This window comes from Vanellus vanellus (genome assembly GCF_965231255.1).
Source record: "Vanellus vanellus genome assembly, chromosome: 7".
Lineage (NCBI taxonomy): Eukaryota > Metazoa > Chordata > Aves > Charadriiformes > Charadriidae > Vanellus > Vanellus vanellus.
The window spans coordinates 15,111,238-15,132,842 of NC_138912.1; the positions used below are offsets into that span (position 1 = coordinate 15,111,238).

Genomic DNA, 21,605 nt, shown 5'->3' on the forward strand with positions numbered 1-21,605 from the left:
AGATTCTAGGGACATCCTTGTGCTACATGTGAATGCATAGTAAAAAATAGCATCTGCCACCAACTGATCAAAGTACAGATAAGACAGATGAAGAATGACAAAAAGGAAGTCCAGTATGCACAGGTCAGATTGTGCAGATGGGAAGAGAAGCAAAGGCACGTTAGGTAACTGGCCAAAGACCAGACAAACTCTAAACTGTGAAAGAAAAGAGTCCAGATCTCTCAAGTCCCAGGTAATGCTAGACCTGCAGCACCATCTCCTTCAACATACATTAACACAAAGGAAGGAAGGAGCTGTACCGAGTGATAAACAGGAGAATCATTTAGGGCACGCTGGTTTTCAGCCCTGAAAAATGAGTGACAGAGAGACTCTAAAGAGACTGCACTCCCCTTCCCTGAGGTACGGTATTTGCCTGCCTTCTTCCTAAAGTACAGTAGTACACTGACTACAGGCCCTTGAGGCAGAGAGAGGTTAGGGGAAATGGTGGGAGGTCATAAGCACTGTAACAAAAGGGTTTAACAAGGCCGGTGTGGTGGAGATCAGCTAACAGGAGAGACCAGATTGTTGCAGATGTAAACCTTCTTGATGGAAGGGTCAAATAAAGCAAGCCGTCCTGTTTCTGAATTAATACAGCATAAAGGGGTGAGATGCCTATGCTGCGAAAATAAAAATTACTTTGACCATCTAAGGGATCTGCAGGTCATTCAACCATTGAGATTTTAAATCAGCAACTTACATCTCTCAAAACACAGCTATTAGACACAACTGCTGATGGAGTCTTCCCTCTTGTCTATAAACAAAGCGCAAATATTTCTACTCACTGTATAGATCTGTTTCATCCAGAATTTCAGACTTGATGATCTCTTCAATCACATCTTCTAAAGTGACAATTCCCAGGACTTCATAAAAAGGATCCCCTTCTCCTTCATTGTTTACTCTTTGTACTATAGCCAGGTGAGACTTGCCTGCAAGGAGACAGATCAGTAATTTAGACATTTTAGAAATTCCTGAAAGATCAGAAATTATAGCAGAATTATAGGCACATAGTTATAAATAAAGAGATAAAAAGGTTGGTGTCAGGCTTCATGAAAAAAGAGGCAAAGTTTAACAGATGCTTAAAATCATAATCTGATTTCTGTCTGAGAAATGCATTCCTGGGTCACATAAATCCACCTAACACACTAAAAGAGAACAGCTAAAGAGATCAGTGTTCTCTTTCTAATGCCTTTCCCAGTGAAACTCTCACCCTGGCATTGAATTCATTATATTATCTTGTTGATGGTTGTTCCACTTCTTGTCTCACGCACTAGCAGAGGAAGGCCAGGCTGGAGCTCTCGTTTGCAGCAAGCTCCCATGAATGTTCTCCTCAATTTTGGAAACAACAGCAACAATGGCCAAACCACAGAGGCACGTGGACAGGGTAGAGCTGGGTAGAAGAGGTCAGCCCAATCCACGAGTTTTTCTTTTCCTCCTCCCTCACTCAAAAATAATTTATTTAGACATGGCTCCATATGGGGAGGGGGGATACAGCTTATTTAGGAACTGATTAATTAAAATATTCAAAGTGACAGTGTCTGATCAACAAAGAGAAAAGCTAAGATGAAATATGCTAGTGGTTCTAAAGATCCCCAAGCTGTGCATCATTCACAGTGTATTCTATAACTCTTAAAGTCCTTTCTGCCACAGGAATAATAATATCATGACCATTCAAATCCGCTTTGATATCCTTGGTTGCCCGTTTCCCTAGCTGCCACTGAAAGCTGTTCCTCTGTAAAGCTGCACAGAAAGTAAAATGCATTCAAAGGGTTCACCACATACAAGTGGCATTCTGAAGTACAAATGCAGCAGATATCAATGTGCTTTCTTAATATTAGGAGGTAAGCAATGTTGTCTCACATTCTTCTTTGCTAGTCTCAAAAATGATATTTATCCCATCCGTGGAAGCTAACCAAAATAGTTCAACTTTGCTTAGACCCCTTTATAGGCAATAATGTCTGCGTGTTTTAAGATTCAGATTATTAGACTAGCAAGCATTCAAACTATTCCAACCCAGACTTACTCATGGTTAAGGAATGAAAATATCCTGAACAAATTAGACGAGGGAGGAAAACTTATCAACTACTGATATAAACATTGCATCAGGTCAAGTCAATTCACTTTGGTAAGTTTTTCACATCTGCTTTCCCAGGGACCCAACATAAGCAGTTAAAAACAAATTCTTGGTGAATGCTGTCTGTCGAAAGTTAAATTCTTTTGCTATTCCCAGCTTGTGATCATTTAAAAGGAATTTTCCAAAGCAGGGTCTAATATTAGACTCAAAATGAAGTTTCCATTCCACTTAGGCGATATTCTCACCAAAGTAACTACTGCATAATCTGATTGTCTTGGAGCTACTCGTTTAGATGCAGATGGACATACTTTAAATACCAACTCCACAGCACTGCTGAGTCTTATCTTGAGGAGACCTTATTCTACAGTGAATTAATAGAAAGATGATTTGTGAATTTAAAGGATCAACATTCATATTGTACTGAAAGTCTTTCACTCTTTCTATTCTTTGCAAGACTTCCAGCTCTTTTTACTACTCAGTGAACAGCATTAAAAAAAAAAAAAACCACCAAAAAAACCAAAACAGCAGTGACTTTATAAAAAGATGAAAGATCTAAGTAGTATTATCACTGCTCTTCCCCTATAATATATTAGTCCAATCACATCCTTTCAATATAATTATGTTCAAGAAGAACTGTGGCACAAAAAAATACCACATGGACAAACCAAAATATTGTAATTTATTTCTCAGTGCCTGCTCAGATATTAGTATACTTGTTTTCAAGTCAAAAGGTGTAACTCCTTTAAGAACTATTTCTATTACAGACCAAAGGAGATAATTTGCACATGTTCATTCAGATGCTAATTCCCAAGGATCACAGTTCTCACACATTAGTAAGTGCTAAAACTACTCAGATCTGTACAAGTGGGTAAAATAAAAACAAAACAAACCAAACAATGCTATCAAGTCGGTTGTTTCAGCTCTGATTGGAATCATCAAATTACAGCCTTCTCCTCCACTTCTGTACGGCCCATGATACAGCTGAACTAGGTGATAAAATTTTACATTTTGAAAAAGACTGTCTTTCTAACAGTGGAGCCCTGGACACATCTACAAGCAATGGGAGAGATTTATGGACCAGAGGGGCTGTAATACCATGGGAAGTCATGCTCAACTTTCAGCCACAAAACCAGTTATGCGCTCCTTCCATCGTGGTGGTCCCCACCAAGAATTTAGGATCACTAAACTATGTTGCGATCTCCCCATTTTAGTAGCCACAGCACTCTGATCTGACCAACAGTACCTAATGTGAGACAAGCGACCAAAACCTGTACCAGCTACTGCTCTTTTATGCAAAGTGAGATGATAAGAAATTAGTTATGGGTGGGTATCAGACATTTTGCACTTTCTACAGTGAAAAAGAAGGCTAGAAAAAAATTTTCTGGCTCTACCATAATCTCTAATTTTTAGGGTTTTTATTTATCACCCAAAGTAGCAAGATGATGGAAACATGTCATGGTTTCAAACGTCATTGGACTTTTTTGTGGATAGAATCAAGGTTCAGCTCTACCTTCGTTATTAAAACTGTACATTGCAGAGAGTTTATCTGTGGAAAATAGATAAATTTTCAAATGAAGGCTGACACTAACCTTTGTTCCCTCTAGACTGCCAAGTTTTCCTGTTCCTGACCCTCATGAACCCATCACTTTGCGAGGGTCAGATGAATTTACGCCAATCTGAAAGGCTGCCTTTTGCTGCCGAAGTTTTCTCCTTCCTTTGCATTCGTTCCTGTGTACGCATGCAGTCACTTGATGAGACAGACCAGACCTGAAAATTAGATTTCTCAGGTCTTGGTAAGTTAATTTTGATGCAGATTCATTAATTTGCCAGAAATCATCAGACAGTGAAAGAAGTGTCAATGCTGGGGATGGAGGTGGCACAAAGATGCATTCCTGGACTGGCTGCCCTCTCAGACTGCTGCATAAATGACTGCAAAATACCCTCCACGTATGGAAGTAATTAAGGCAGAAAAGGATAAAGAAAAAGCCAGAGGAGTGCAAAGACTTCTTTATACATTGTAAAAGAGCAAGTGCCCAACTTGAAAAGTGGCCTGTGAGTAAAATAATGACTCCTCCGAGTGTTTTAAATAGAAATTGGCTACAGCTTTATTTGAAGACTTTATCAGGCCACTGGTATTTGTCATACCTTATAATTCAACTGAGAAAGAGAGGTTTCAACTGTTTTTTCCACTGCTAAGGACATACAATACATATCCAACAAGGAGCTGAATAAAGTAAACATCCAGGTAAGGAAACCTGGATTGTCTATATTATTCCTAGGGCTTTGAGAGCATAACACAAATTAAACAGAGAGAGCAAGCATGCATGGAAAACATATAATTTCTATACTTCACTGATTTTCTGGCCACGGTCTCTAACCACACTACATCTATGACATTAATCTTTCTTTAATCACCTGGTTTAAGTGTTGATACAATGGGATTTAGCAAGCAGGCAGCTCTGCAGCACTGCCAGATCTGATGATAAAGGCAGAAATGACCTAAATGACGTGTAATAAGCGGCACCAGGAGAGAACTGCAGGCAGTGCTCTCACCCACGACTCCTCTGAGGCCATAGGAAAGCAGCATTTGCTTTCTGCCTCAGCTTCCCCCACCTACAGCAACGGTCGGTAACATCAGCAAGAGCCTATGGAGCTTATACGTGTACACAGCTTCAGACACAACTTGTGACAAATGCTGATCTCTCAGCTACATTCATAGGCAACTAAAGGACGACGGAGTTTTGTTAAAAGCAAATCCAGTCTCATCCCATTGCTCAAAATCTTGCTGCTCGGCTTGGATTTTGCTCTGTACAGCAACTTCTGATTAATTTATTAAGCTAATTAAGAAGCATGAAGATGCTTAGTGAAATCCACATGAGTCAGTGAACCTAGAATGAGCTCAAGACAGTCCATGTGATAGACTGATCATGCAGAACAGCACTGAAAAAAATGCTTGAAATAGTTTCTCTTACAATTGAGCATTCCTTGAAAAAATAAGTGTAAAAAAAAAAAATTCACTCTTTGATCCTGAGGCATTTATACATTTAGAGCAAGGACCTCAAGAATATTGGCATGCAGTTCAAACGAGAGATGAAAACATCTGATCTGTTCTGGTCAGTACAGAGGGTGTCATCTACATGAAGAGTTTTGCCATATGAATAGAGCTGTACCCGCCACAGTCTCACATGCCACTTCCCAACAGACACACGAGATGAAGAAACGGGCTGAGAGGAACATTATGAAGTTCAATAAATGCAAATGCAAAGTCATGAACCTGAGATAAAATAATCCCCGTGCATTTGTACTGGGAACTGACTGGCTGGGTCCGCAGAAAAGGACTCTCTGGTCCTGGTGGACAAGGTACGTGAGTCAGTGGTGTGCCCCTGCAGCAATGAAAGCAAACTGCGCACTGACTACATTCGTATGTGTGTAGTAGGCAGGTCAAGGGGAGGGATTATTTCTCTCTATTTGGCACTTGTGAGACTGCATCTGGAGTACTGGTGCCCAGTGCAAGACATTGACAAACTGAAGCAATTCCAGTGGATGGGCGCTAAGATGGTCAGGGGCTGGAGCCCACGATACACAAGGGAAAGCAGAGGGAGCTGCACTGGTTGAATCCTGCAAAGAGAAGGATAAGAGGGTCTTAAAAGTCTTTACATAGCTCATAGTAGGATGTGGAGAAGACAAAGATAGATTATTCTTGGAGCTAGATACTGATGGGATAACAGACAATAGACAAAAGCTTCAAAAGTGGAAACTCTCCTTAGATAAGGAAAAATTGCTCCCCATGAGGGTTGTCAAGCACTGGAACAGCGGCCCAGAGGGGTTGTGAAATCTCCATCTTTGGAGGTATTCAAAACTCAGTGACCTAAGCCAACTTCAAAGGTATCCTGCTCTGAAGAGGGGGTTGGACCAGATGACCTTCCAGAAGTCTCTTCCTGCATTATCCTGTGATTCTAAGAGACTTTTGAATGGAGGCCTGACTGAAATCCCAGCCCAAAATTAATTTCTGACTTTTCATTCCTGAATTTCTGCCTAGGAACCTAAAAAAACTGCAAAATTTTCAGTACATAAGGACAATATGTAAAGACAGCAAGTAAGTTTTACTGATCGGGAATGCCACAATATGGCCTTGTATGTGACCAAAAGTAATATCAAAATGACACTACTAGCCAGACTACGCTGCAGAAAATTATAATACCATTTGCACAGCTTTAAAGCAAAAGAGGGATCTCAGGAAGTAAGTGGTTCAACAGCAGAGGTGTAACTCAGGGGCTCTGAGCAATGAGTAACAACATATACGTAATGTGTATAAGCTTTTATCATGAGTAAGCAACTAGAGATGCCTCTATTTCTGCAGGAGGCGGCTGCTGAATTTAGTAACTGTGAAGATTTGTATGTGTTATTTCCCCCATGCAAGAAACAGATTTCACTAAAGGCCCTTGGTTTCCATTTATTAACCAAAAAATCAGTGCTAATTCAAAGCTATGGTAGACATTTACAAAACAGAAGATTCCTGTTAAGTCATTTTGTGGTAAAACTGGAATCAGGCTAGTCCATTTTGTTAAAAGCAGTAACCTGAGTCCATTTGCTGTTGGTGAGTGCCCTGGAACGTTAAGCTATAAACTGTTTAATATGCCTACAATGACATGGAGAAAAATCCCAGGAGGTGTTTAGCTGCCCTTGAATTTGCAGACTAACCATCTGTGCTTCTGAAAAATCTCCAGGTTTATTCTTATGCAACTGTTTTGGGTTTGACTGATTTTACAAAGGTAAACAATTTGGTCTGTCAGTGAGATTCACAGGTTCAACAATACATTATGCAAAACAATCCATTTTAAAATGTGCTGTATAATTTAACCATTAAAAACAATTCCCTCTAGAATAGCATTGGCTTGCAAGCAATTATACCTAAGTAACAAGTGTTTTCCTAAATTTCTTTTCTGCAGCACAGTTCAAGGACATTAAATCTCTATTCTATTAGCAGAAATTTGCATTCATACTGTTTGCTTTTGCACTTTGATTATTTTCAATGCCATCATTGGGGATTATTTTCTCCCCCATCACAGTAACTGGTGCATGCTGCCTTTGGGTTCACAACACAACACCGTCCACCGAATCGAGAGAAACCGAAAACTTCTGCACAAACATAATCTAGATTTAGACCAGGCTTTTTAGATGCTGCTCTTTCCAGCAGCAAAACACACAATTTTTTAATATATATTTGGGAAGGGAACCCAATAACTAACATTCATTTAATACAGCCACATGAAATTCATCCAGACCCTCAAGGAAATGAGTGAACGTATCAGTGCAACCACAGGGAATACGGTGATTCTTCGCCTTTAAACCGGAGAGCTTAGTCTCGTACAAACATTAACTAGAAACCACATCACCCTTCACAGGAAAATAAAAAAGGAGCGCTTTAAATAGATTCTTTGTGTTAAAGCCCATTTTAGTGGGAGGACACCGAAAAAAGGAAAAATTAAGGAGAGTTTCAGAATGACTTCCTGACAGTGAATTGTATTTGTAAGGAATACTTTCCCAAGGGAAATGGCAGAAGCTCAGTTACTTGCAACTTTGAAAGCTTGACTGGACGAAGCTCCTAGAAAGGACTCAATAATTCTCCACTGCCCCGTGGCAGATGGAAGAGAAGCGATGAGCTAACATTTTCCATCTCCATCCAGCCTATCACTTGGTGCATGCGCTCCAGCTCAACTGCTGCTGCCTACCCTTCAATCCATTCCGGTCAGACCTTGGTGAGAAGCAGGCTGCCAAACTGAATTTACTTTGCTGCTGGTTCTAAGAGTGAGAGCGTAGCTCTAGAAAGCCGCTACCTGCTCCAGCTTTACACTCAACGGAACTGAACCTGGCAACAAACTCCGATCAGGAGCTGAGAAGTCACCATAGGTCCGCGAGTAAAGGAAACAAGCCGAGAACCAGAAATAACTTGAGAGTAAGCAAAAAGGCCGTTTGCAACTTAAAGCTCTGCTATCAAAGTGGAGATCTCAGGGAAGAATCAGGAGAAGAAAGAACATTTAGGGAAAACTATTACCAGGTGTAGGCAGGCAGCAAGAGCGAAATTGAAGAGCAGAGAGAAAAAGTTTCAAAAACTCCTTGAACAGAGACAGTGTGCCAATGCTTCCCAGTCATGCAGTCCTTATCCAGTAGGGAATTTGAGCTGGATATGGCTGGGACTGACAATAACCAAAGTCCACGGGGGTGTAAAATGCACTCCACTTGCTGGGCCACACTCAGTGTTGGCCAGAACATCTGATTTCAGCCTGGTAAATGGACAAACACAAGCTGCTTTCCAAAACTGGAAGCTAGTGCCCCAGAGAAGTATCCACTGGATCCAAAGTAGGAGACAAAGAGACGGAAAATGTAACGCTTGAGAGAGAAAACTCTCCAGAAAGCAGAGTGTTTTTTGATACCCTCTGAAGCTCTACCCTGAGTTCAAGGTTATGATGTCAGGACAGTGGTGTCTTGAGATGAGAAACAGGTTGGAAGTTTAAAAAACAAATCAAGGAAGCACTTCAGGGACTGCAGCAAACTAAAGCTGAGAGAAGAAGTGGCAACAACGAGAAGAAAAAATATTGAGTCTGGAGAGAGACCTGTTACTATCCGGGCTAACGCAGAACAAAAAATTCGCATAAAATTTAAGGCAAGCAAACAGAATACTGAAGCAATTCTTAGTCATGGTTCAAGTCTTCCACACTAGATTCAAAAGATACTGAAGTGTGACTTACGCTGATGTGATTTCTCCTGTGCCTCCACTTCCCAAAGCAACTAATGACCTTTTGGAAAGAAGCGTAAGAAATGCATCACCTTACTGACTTGAACCTCTACAGTATGGCCAACAAAGATTTTTTCTTAGTGTTCAAGGACCCTAAAAAGGAGCTGTGCTAATTTTATTACTTCCCTGTTTGTTCAAGATTGTCCTCGTTGATTTCAGCGTTCCTTCAGGGATGAAGAGCAGGCACCAGCCAGCAAAAAGGCAGCCAGCAGAGGGAGCGCAAAACCTTGGGTTTGCTAAACTCAAAGCTCCAGGTCCTCCCCAGACCTCAGTCCAGCAGCGAGCAGATGGAGAGGAGAGGTCCCAAATGTTGGCATAGGTGGGGTCTGCTGCTGAATCCGGGCAGATCTCATTTGAGAGATGTATACTTCAGCCTGGGACTCAACAGCAAGGACCAATATCTTCCATGTCCTGTTCAGTGTCTCCTTCTGTCACTTGGCATTGCTGTACATGACTGGTGCCCACCCCACCTTCCTCTCCCTTGCCCTAGGGGGCAAAAATTTCTTGAGCCCTTCATAAGGCCACAGGAGAGAAATTGTCACCTTGTTAAGTCACCTCCATCACTCCACCTGTCCAACAGGCTGCTTCCACTAACCAACAATTAAACCACTAAATAAGAACATCAAGAGATGGTTGCGAGCAACAAAAATAGAAGTCAACGCAAAACAACAATGAACTCCTATGACTTTGATGTTCAGGTAATAAAAACACGACACCAACAGAAACAGCAGCCTTGTTTTGTACCATCGCAGCCAAAAATCCTACTGATCTAATCCTCCTTCCCTCAATTCCTAGAACAAACCGAGTTTAGTTTGGGGAGCTTCTAGATTTTGGCATCTACACCATGAGATTTTAAACTTGACAAAGGTACAGTACTAGAAGGCACAACAGAAACACGTTTGGACATTAGGAGGAGGTTAGCTGAGGCCAGCGTGCTTACATAAGGACCTAAACCGCCCTGAGAGCAAAGCCCATGAGCTGAAAAGGAAGAGCAGCATCTTGGGACTGTGGGTCATGAAAGGAACTGGGGGCTGGAGATATATATATATATATATATATATATATTTTTTTTTTTTTTACCACCATCATCAGCTCCTGTAGTTTACTTTTAGCTCACTATTTAGGACATAAATTTAAAAGAGCTTTTGTGTTACCAACATCTTAGATCATTAATATTCTATTTTAATGACTTGCTTTACTTCAGGCCATTTATATCACGTGCAGTTTGCAATTCCAGCAGCTCAAAACCCCAGCTGGTCGATGGCACTGTCAGATTTTTCAAGCTCAGTACAAGGCTTTCTAATTTACATTGCAGCAGGAGGCAGGGAAACTTAACGAAAAGCTATTCTGTTAACTTTCTAAATTGGTGACGGCATCCTCCACCCAGCAGGATTTATACAACCCCAGAACCACTTACATGCGTGTGCTTTCACAGTGAGCGAAGACGTAGGATAAACCGACTGGTAAACATGACTGGTGCCAGTGACCTTGACTTTGCACAAGTGCAGAATCGGGGCCACGTGAGCACTCACGCTCTGACCCAGCATATTTGTTTCTCCGAAATGTAACATGGGGTGCACCAATGCGCGCACCGTGAGGGGGCAGCCACCATTACGGATCAACTTCCAATCACTTCAGCAGAAAATGAAAGGTACCGCAGCAATTTGAAGGCACAAGAAACACAACCTTCTTCTCCCACTGGCTTTTCATTTGGGTCAGGTCCCATGAGGTGTACTGATGCAAGAATGGCTGCTGCAGAACTGTCTCTCATACTGTCAGCAAATTCAACAGGAAGAGGGGAATATCCTCAGGCTGGAAAGCGACTCCTTTAAAGGCTAAAGGTATGGGACATCTAAACATAGCAAAGTGCCAAAACAGACCCAAAGCCACGGATCAGAGAATGTCAACTGGAGTGATCATTTCCAACCTTCTGAAGCCACCAGCATCACCTTCACTTTGCTTTGGTGCAATTTTAGCTAACGAAACAGAGCAGAGCACTGCTGACTCCTGGCCCATGCCTCTTCATCGAGAACATGTGCAGATCTACAGTTGGGGGCAGGTGGAAAAAAAACATGATTTTGCATTTTGCTAAGGATTTAAGTAGATTTTATCTTGATGGCATGTTACTTTAAAAGCCTGTCATACAAAGAAGCCAAAAGAACTAGTTCAAATGCTGGCTCAGCATCTCCAGGGAAAGGAAAGATTACAGTAAACTGCCTTGCTTGAAAGAGTAACAATACTGATGGTTTATTTGAATGCATTCTTAATACTACTGAGGAACACATGCAGAATGACTTGCTTTGTTCCTAGGAGTTTTCAATTACTCATGTATGTAAGATTTTCAAGTGAACTAGTAATACAACATCAACTTTCCGTCCACACAAGGAAAGATTAATTTTCTCAAAAAAATGGTATTACTGGGTCAGATTTTAGAAATGGAGATTTCAAAGATCAATCTCTGTGGCAATTACACTATGAACGTTTTTAATTACTGACTTTATAAAGCAACTTTTTAAAGTTTCCATTTGTGAACAACGATCTAATTAATGCTTCTTTGTGCCACCCTGCATGGCTCTCTGGTAGGCTGAGTTTGCCCAGAGCTCTTGAAGGAGGAAAGAAACCTCTCAGATAAGACAGAAAAGCTTCGCTCCTTCAGCAACAGCCACTGGAGAGAACTGGAGATAAGGTGAAGCGGTAGCCTTGCCCCTTGAGCAACAAGACACTGGAGACAAAATGAAGAGGAGAAAAGGAGTCTAAAGCAGGAGACTGAATTTGTGAACTTGCCACCACTGGTTCTTCAGTGATGAAGAGTTCCTTTACTCCAGAAGACTAAGGTCCCACAGGATCTACCCAGATTGTGAAGAAAATCAGTCAAACTGAGACCACAGTCTATAACGAGTAACCAACAGCAGCTGCCTTTCATAGGTCCGCTTTTCTATTCTTTTAAGCAATTCCTTGATTTATTCCAGGTGAACCTGTCCCCAAATTTAACTGAAAAATTTTGCTACAGTATTTATCACAGTTTTCCTAACCCAATGACAGAGACATTAAGCATGGCATTTGAGGACGCAAGACAACAATAAAAGGAATTAGCAGAATGGCTGCTCATTGTTTTATTTTAAAATTCAGGCCAAATAATTTCAAGGATGGCACATAAATCAGGGTAGCACAACAGCTTTTGCTAGGTGTGGATGACAGGGGATGACATGTGACACACCTATATTACAGTATTATTCAAATTCTTCCTGTCAAATATTTACCATAAAGTGAAGAGATGTGATATTTTAGTGACCTAACAGGAATTCTGCCAGGATAATATTTCTTTCATGATCTGCCTTTTTAGCTCAGGGAAGGTACAGTGGAGCCAACCCTGTTTATTTTGGTATTCTGCAGAAGTCTCTATCATTATTTTAGCCCCATCCAACATGAATCTGAACATATTTGCTCCCAAGTGAAGAAAGTACTTAGATTTAATAACACTGACTTCTGGGACTTTGTTTATTTTTGCAATTTTACTCCAGAACAAGCTTTGTGGCATAGCTTCTCATAAGGAACGGGGCTTTTGATCTAAACAGAACACTCTTTCATTCAATCTCCTCTGGCAAGGGACAGATTTCTATCATCTCCTTAAGACTGTTCACCTTGTTTGTAAATTTACGTGTCAGAGCATCTCTACGATTTTATTTAAGCCTAGGCTTCCGTACTTTTCTACTAACACCATGTAATAGCAATGCATCAAGGTATCTCAGTACACCAAGAGCTCACAAGGGTCCATTTGAATAATCTGCTACGTACAGCTACGATCTACTGACATGATGTACCCAACTCATTCTGCAACACTGATGAGAGCTGCAGTAAAGCGCAACTGCACTAGCTAGGGAAACAACCCCAATTATCATAGTTAAACCCACTGGCAGAGGTCAAATTAGCTTCCTTTGTGGGGGAAGGGGTGAATTAAAACTCAAGCAACCCACACAACTTTGCCCACAAATCTGTGCCCACACCCAGAGTGCTCGGACAGTGCACTATACCAGCATCACTGCATCCCTAAAGCCCTCTGACCACGGAAATGGCCTAAGAGCAATGGTGTCCTATTGTCATGACTTCTGCCTTGCATTTATTTATTTTTAGCTAGGATTATGCTGAATTCTTCTACATCCCAGTAAACACTAAAGTAAACCAGCTCTAAATTCTGCTAGAAAAGACATGGGCAACTAGGTCACGCAATATACGTACACACACTTCACTGATCTTTTCTGTGACCGCTTGTAAATCCAAACATTCTGGGTATACCCATACAAAAACATCAGCCCGATCCCCAACCAGAAAACCAGTCTACTAGGCTCTGAGGACTTGCCCTTAAATCTATAGTATAAACAACAGTATTTATCTAGCATATTAACAATAGCAGAACGGATGTGTGTCACTGTATGTGATTCACAGGAGAACATCCAAGGACTGGGGCATGAGAGAGTTTGAAAAAGCTAAAGATTCACAGAGATATATATATATATGGGGTTTGCTGCCCCCCCCCCCCTTTTTTTTTAAATAGATGGGTCTAACATTTCCTATCTTTCCCCACTGCAATATCCTTACTTTCCCCTATTGATGTCCTACTGCAATAGCAACACATCCGCACCTTTTCCCCCAGACCCTTTCTTAGGGCCTCGCAATGCTCTTGGGTTCTTCCTGCTTCTTCTGCCTGTTCAGTAAAGGTCCCTCCACAAATTCAGGTACTGGCCATGTGATGCTGCCTTCACAGAACAGGTCAGGGCTGAGCTCTCATCTCTACCTCAGAGGGAGCAATAGCAAAAATTTCCTCTTACCCACATGCCACATTTACATGAAACTTACAGGAACAAGGTATTTCTGACTTTCTAAGTCAATGACTTTCAAAGCTATGGAGGAATAGGTCAGGTAAGGAAAAAATAACAACAAACTGACAAAAAACAAACAAACCCACAAAAAAAAAACACAAACAAACCCACAAAAAAAAACACAAACAAACCCACAAAAAAAAACACAAACAAACCCACAAAAAAAACCACAAACAAACCCACAAAAAAAAACACAAACAAACCCACAAAAGCCAAATCCCTTCTAAGCAACCTCCACCATAGCAGTAACAGTGCAGACCCTATGCCAGCCCCCCGAAAGACAGGAAACAAACTTCAAAATATTGCTATAATTTCCACTCGCAGGAAAGAGGTCATTTCTTCGTGACACAGTAAAGAAAAACAAACCCCAAGTTTGCTAGAAAGCCATGAATAGAGGTGATTATATAAACCCCTACTTCATACTGCACTCAATTTATTTACTTGAAACACCACCTATTTCCAAGTAGAGCTCAAATACAGGCTTAATCTAAATAAGATGGACTACGTATGATCTACTGCTCTGCATCTCTATGCACACCAGGTTAATAAACGCAAAGGTCCCCCTTCTTCCAGGCCTTGCAGAAGCCGGGAGCCCGGCTCCGCACACGGCAGCACTGTCCTTACAAGGGTTAGACAAACAGACCAGCAAACCCTGGCGAAAAGGAAATGCATTTTGAGTTCACAGTGGGGCTATCACTTGGCTATTTCTGTACCGCCTGCATCTAAAAAAAGATCCAGTTCACACAAGTAGCTATTTTACCTTACTGTCCCACAAGATCTAAATGCATTTTTTCCGATTACACTTTCCCACCATAAAATACACGACAAAATGTGACAAATATTTTTAAATATTCCTATGAAAGCGTTTTGCTTATATATAGAAACATGAGTATATATGGAAACATACAAAACTCTGTGTTTATATATAGATGTCTCCTCACTGTATAACTAATATTAGTTCATGGAACTGAAGTCACACATGACAAAAAAATGAATTAAAGTTCCAGTGAGCTTTGCCATAAAGTAGACAAAGCAGAAAAAAAACCCTCTTGGATTTATGGTAATCTCTATGAAATGCTGAATGGTAAATTCCCTTGAGAACTTCTCTGACACAAGAAATACATAACAAAATAAACAAACTAGGAGACGAGTCCAAGAGGCTCACTGAAGAGACATCTCGTTCACATCTTTTTTTTTTTTTTTTTTCCTCCTCCAATCCAGAAAAATCTCTGTCCTGAATCACAAGAGAGGCACACAGAGGTCTTCTTCAGTTCTCCTGGGGAACAAAAGCCCATCAGCTTCACTAAGGTCTTGGCCATTTAAAGCTCTTTTAAAGGAAACATTTCAAATAACTACAACTGCTACCCTTGTGAGAGCGTTCTACACTATAATGCTGCTTCTATACAAAAAAAAAATATACTTTGATCATTACATGAAGGTAATAAAAGTTCTTCATAAGACTTATTTGCACAAGTCTGAGGGATTTGATTTTACTCTCTGATTACTTCTCCATGGTTTGGTGTCCCAACCACCACATTTCTTGTATCTAACCAAAAGATAAATGTAAAATTGACTAACCTCTTTCATTGTTTGAGATGAGGGAAACAAAACAATCAGAAAATATGAGGGACTTTTCTTTTTAAAGAATAAAATGTAAACACTTTTAACACTTTTTCCATGCCCCCAGGGGAATTAGTAAAATGGATGAAGAATACTCTCCCTCCCCCCCCCCCCTTTTTTTTTTTTTTTTTTTTTTTTTTTTAAGAGATCAACTCTCAATCCCATCTCATCACATCTGTTCAAGTACTATTCTAAACCATGAGTCTCCATTCACAGCACTTATACTCCAGTACTTAAAACTGTCACAGGAGCCTGTTTTAACATCCAGCCAAATACCCCTCTTACATGCCTGCCTTGACGAGTACAGAATCCTGGTTTTCATGAAAAAGAGTTTTCAGCAATAAAAGCCAGGTACTTTTGCAGCAGTTTAACAATTACCATCAATAAAAAGAACCCTTGGATGACCTGGACAATAAGTTGCTCAAGTTTTTTTCTGAAATACAATAAAGCTACTGAAATAATGGCATATCCAGCCCTTCATCTCACAGTTACAAATTTGTGTAACATGCTGGAGTCAAACAGACAAAGCAACCAAGAGAGGGATCTGAATGGGGAAAGGTTGGAGTAGGCAGCCTCTGTAGACCTTAGTGAAGAGTCTCACGGATAGCTCTGATGTCGTGGTTTGAGCCGGACGGGCCACTGAAATGAACAGAATGGCAGAGGTGTTTCCAGAAATGAAGATGAGTTACTCTCAGGAACCGGGAGGAACACCTCCTCTCAGTCTTTAAAGGCTGGTGGCATCTCACCTGTTTCTTTCCATGGCAACTGGATTCCCTTCTTATCAAAAAGCTGTTGATGCTAAGCTGTCTTCTCTCCTGCCTTCTAAGTCCTGTTGCATTAAATATCCAGAAAAGCAAATGAGGCTGAGGATGAATAAATGCACTTGCACAATTGAAGTAGTGAAATCTCAAAGGTTTCTTTGAGAAATTTTACAGAACTCTGTCCCACTTCACGACATCACCACCTTCTTGTCGGCCAAATATTAGCAACTATATAATAGGTTCAGCTGCACAGTACAAAGGAAGTCTAGAAAAAGACTAGATCACAGTGTGGTGACCACAGAAGAAGACTAGTTCTAGATCCTGGGCTCAGGAACTCCAAACCTCCCCAGCTTCACAGGGACACCAAGTTCTTTTACGACCACAAGTGATCAGGAGCTCAGATCTATTATTCATTGAGATGATGACAGTCTGGCAGAACAACAGCTCTTGGCAGGACAGCAAAATATTTACGCAGTGTAACAACTCAAAGGAAATGATCTGCCAAATTGACTGCAACAATAGTCTTCAACCTTTTTCAATTTGTGGGCTGCTAAAAACGCTCAGTGGGAGTGCAGCACTCTGTACAGCTGAGCTCTCTACTGACAAGAGGCCTATTGTTTTTAAGATACCTTTTACTGAGATGTCAGAAATAGTCCTTGGACGCAAGCTAAAAAAAAAAAAAAAAAAAAAAAAAATCACCAGACCACATTATTTTCTGGAAGTTTTTCATCCAAATATTAAGCAATCTTCCTTACAATACACCGAGACTTAAAAGCCTGCAATCAAATTGTTACAGGTCCCTGCAAAATAAGGATTTCTTCCTAGTGACATTAGCAAGAGCCCGCATGACAAATTACAGAGACGAACCACCAGGTAAAGTGGTCAAATGACAGAACTCAAAAGCAGAGGAGCCCCCGGGGCAGGGAGGGCTCAGAGCAGCGTATCACTGAACAGATCCCCAAGGGCTCCTCCGGGCAGAAGGCGAGAGCAGAATCAACCCTGGGAGGGACCCCGAGTGCTGAATCCCACGCGGGTGTATTTCTAAGGAAAGCTGAAGCTGAAATTAGCAATTGGCAACAGTGGTTTTTTTCAAGGCAGCATTTAGAGACTTATCAACAGAAGCAAAATATAGGGAAGGGAGAAGAGAAGGAAATGGAGGAACTCTGGGAACTGCAAATGAAATTCATATTATTTCCACTGTGGTAGCACTTAAATCAGCACTCAAACCACCACCTCTGCCCCAGCTCATTAGATTACCTAGTAATTTGCCTGCTCCTGTACAGTAATCCACAGTGGGAGCCACAGCAATGTGGGGATAAGAGAAGCCGGCATACCCCAGCCTCACTGGGGGCATGGGAGGAGGAGGTAGACGGACTGGGGAGGTGATGGCAGGCACAGTATGATTGTCTCAAGCACTGATGGTTTTCATCAGATGTACCTTTTCCATAGACACAAATATCGGCAAGTTAGCCTGGTGGTCTGGCCATTGCGAAACAGCTGTTTCCTATAGCTGTCACAACAGAGGTGATCCGAGGGGAACGCTTTGCAGGTAACGCTCGGAAAGGTTTTATGGGCAAAAGGAGCAGTGCGGAAGAGCTCATAGCAGAAAGTGCAGCTCTAGATGTGCAGGGGAGAGGCGTTTAAAAGGGTACAAGAATAAACAGGAAGCTCTTGCCCACCCTGCATCGCACCTGCGATGGCCAGACTGCAGTTTCCACCCTCAGTCGCGTGCCTTAAATTCCTCACCAAATTTGAGGCAGCATCACTCTCTATCCTCACACTTCCCACTTCAAAGCTTTGCTATGAAACATGCTTTCGAAAATCAAAGCTCCTTCTCCCTTTGCAATGGGTCTGAGCCAGCCTCTGAGGTGAGAGCAGAGAGCGCAAAGGTCAAGTCTTTAATCCAGAACAACCGTTGATCCGCCGGCAAGTATACCAATTCTTTTGTTGAAGATGAAGGAAGCAGATGTGTTTTCCAAACACCAGGGCTACTGAAACTTGATTAGCGGAGGAGGTTTGAGAGTAGATGGTGGTGCTTCTGGAACTAGGTTAAAAAATGGCATAGGAAAACGCACACTGCAAGGAAGTACCTTGAGAAAGAGTTTTCACTGATCTGACAGGTGAAAAAGACATCTTAGAGTAGCCCAGTGTTCTCAGAGGAGGTAGGGAATATCTTCAAATGCTTAAGGGATTATGAAATGGTGACTGGAATGAAAATGTGCAAACCTAAGGTAGAAAGAATAGCATGAATACAAGTAAAATGATCAGAAATGCTAATATCGGCGTGCGACTTACTTTCTATGCTCATCCTCTGGTGTATTAAGAAGGAAGGTAAGAGCACGCTAAGACAAGAACGTACAACTGCTGTAGCAGTTATTTGCTGAAGCAAATAAGATACTCCAGAAACAAGATGGAGGTCTGTGCACAGAAATCACCCCGGTCATATAAGCAAGTTGCCCAGGGGTTTACGCCAAGCTGTTCGTGAGAAAGTCTCCTGAGCCCTGTGAACAATGAAAGCAGCCCTTTTTCCATCCATCTCTCCCAGAGTATTTAAAGATTTGAATTTTCCCATATCATTTTTGGTTCATCTCTCTCTTCCTATAAATAGAGAAGCAGCAGTGCATCCATCTCTTCATCTTTTTTGGTGGTCTAGCATTGCACACATGCTGGAATGTTTTTCTAGTAAATGATAAGCAATGGGAAACAAGTCAAAGACAAAGGATGAGAGACCTTGAGCTCAGACAAGTAGGAGAGATGGGAGCCTTCTCCTCTTTCCCAAGAGGCAGGTATCTTTTCTCTGGACCAAAGGGTTTTGTTTTGGAAACAAACGTATCTATTTCTGTCATTTCCTTTAGACATGCAGTCTTCCTGGGGCTGATAGTAGACTGACTACAGTGTCTGAGAATGACAATTTGGCCCCCAAAAGAAAGCATTTCTAACCTAAATATGAAACCCAAAGGAAACACACCCCTGCTGCTAAGCGCACGTCTCAGCGGACTAACGCTGTGATCTGTGCTCTGCTCCCAGAGCCTTTACTTTAATCCAAAGTCCAATAATCGAGTTAGCGCTTTGTGAGGAGAGCTAAACCCCCTGGGATTTCAGCTGAGCGGCCGGCTGGTGGAGAGGCTGAGCTGGACATCAGCCGGTGGTCGGGCTGCCATGGGAAAACAAGCATGGTGTGGGCAGACGGACAGCTGAGCGAGGAGCTGCGGGGACGCCTGTAGCTCTACCCTGACCCATAGGAGGTCAACCACACCACTGGATGTTCCCAAGAAAAACAAAAACATGAACAGAAGAGGAAGGGCGAGCCATGGCAAAGAGAGAAAATGCCAAGACCAGGCAGTTTGGGCTTGGAAGTCGCTTCATAAGTCAACGAAGCCCACTTCTGTAATGAGATGCTTCAGCACAACACGAAGGCAGTGTAGGTGTCTCAAGATGCAGCCCTGATGTACCACTGCAGCGACGAACAGGATGAGACAGCCTCACTAACATAGCAACGTCTCCGAGAGATGGAGAAGGAGCTAGAGAGAGCAGCGGGGCGGGGAGCTAATGAATTCCAGAAGATCACAGTCTTCCACCCCTACTTAAAAATAGGAACTGCGGTCAGGGGTTTGAGACAGAGAGAGTCAAACCTCAGCATTTGGAACCAGATTTTGAAACCACAAGAGGTCAGAGTTAATTGATGGTTGGTCATTCAGAGGTCCTGGGACAACTTAAGAATCAACAATGTGCTATAAAGTCTTGTTGAAGTTAGGCTCCTATCTCCCATCCAAAAGATGTCACGATACCCCTGAAAACAGCAGCCCTGACCAGCATCCTTTCTTGGCTTACCTGCTCAACACTGCCCGTGGGGGAAATGAGAAAGTTGCCAGCTAGCAGCAGTATGTCGGGCAGAGCCTGGTCGCAAGAGCTGCAAGAGGAAACAGCTTTCAAAGTGCACAGCAGTGGGCAGGTTCTTGAGGAGCTGGCAGGGCGGCTGACTCTGGGATAGCCTAATCCACTAACAGGTAAATCCCCTCAACAAAACATTCCTTCCTGCCTGAAAAGACTTATTTGGCAACCAAAGCCCCCTGCTTTAGAGTAAGAGCTGGGGAAGAATGTGACCTGTGGCTGCTGATGGGAGAAGGCCCCAGCACATAGAGTACCAGGCTGAAAGCTGCCCAAGCCTCAGCACGTGGGGCTCTCCAGTGCACGGTCCTGACTCGACGTATGAGATCGTTGTTTGGCAGGTGGGACACCAGGCACTGAGATTTGGTGCTTGCTGTGCTCTTTAGGTGCATAGACTAGATGACCTTTAAAGGTCCCTTCCAACCCAAACTATTCTATGATTCTACATTGAAGATATCCCTGCTCATTGCAGGGGGGGTTGAACTAGATGACCTTTAAAGATCCCTTCCAAACCAAACTATTCTGTGATTCTTTGATAAGGGACTATCCCTCCAGACAGCTGAATCTGCACAATGGAGGAATTCTGTTTGGTGGTTTGGCAAACATCATCCCAAGCGTAAGGGTTTGGCCTGCTAACTCTGATAAGGACAACGCAGAATGGAACTCAATAAAAAAAAAAAAAAAAAAAAAAGCAAGTGAGAGACTTCTGCTTTAGACCCTGCTTCAACACGCTCCTAAACATTGCTCATACATGGATCAAAAGCCCATGCTTCAGGTCTTCAGGCAAAGTGAGAGAGGGCGTTACAACTGTGTTATTGTGAGCTGGCCAGCCCTGGGATCCTCTTATCTTACCACTCCTTGTGTTCAGCTTTTGCTTTATGAAATGCAAGTCCTGTCTAACATCACTAGGTTAGCAAACCAAACAACTCAAATTTCACTAATTGAGATTGCTGAGGAAGAGGAATAGATCCTCTCTCTTATCTCCATTACAGGAACCAAAGTTTGGCATATATACTAAAATCAGGCAAACCAGAAAATGCTAGAACATCCCACCTGGGGTTTTTTATCAGACAGTTTACCCCAAATGATACAGAAAGATGCCTTTTGTTTTTTAAGTTTTCCAACACTTGTCTTTGCAGTTTTCTAATCAGAGAAGGTTTTGAATGCAGGGATATGATACACTGCGCTGTAGCCATGCTGCTGTCCTTGAATGGAGACATCTTACTCCCTGCACAGATACAGATTCACAGCAGTAAAGAGACTGCAGTCTGGTGTGGCATGTGCCCAGCACGATCATTCGTTCATCACCCCCACTTGTACCCACAAGAGGTGTTGGTCAGTCAGGGTGGTTTTGTTTACATGGAGTGATGGAACAGCCCCTTACCAATGCAAATGTGTGGTAAGACGAGTCGCTGGACCTGCTGCAGCTTCTCAAGTGTGCAGAGATAAGCTTTGTTATCAGACCTAAGTCAGTATAAGATTCAACTGTTTCCCTAAAAGAATCTTCACTCACCCAATTCCACCTCTCATTTGTTAGTAGGTGGCAACACGTT

The 21,605-nt window shown here is 42.1% G+C and overlaps 1 protein-coding gene across 1 annotated transcript in view; it reads right to left on the minus strand.

Annotated features, from left to right (window-relative positions):
* The window catches only part of CNNM2 (cyclin and CBS domain divalent metal cation transport mediator 2), a gene marked incomplete at its 5' end in the record, with an annotated part of 120,965 nt that overhangs the window by 21,088 nt on the left and 78,272 nt on the right, over nucleotides 1-21,605 (minus strand). The window contains one exon of the mRNA XM_082486303.1: nucleotides 822-965. Coding sequence (XP_082342429.1) covers nucleotides 822-965 — 144 coding nt within the window. The remainder of the gene's footprint in view (nucleotides 1-821; nucleotides 966-21,605) is intronic.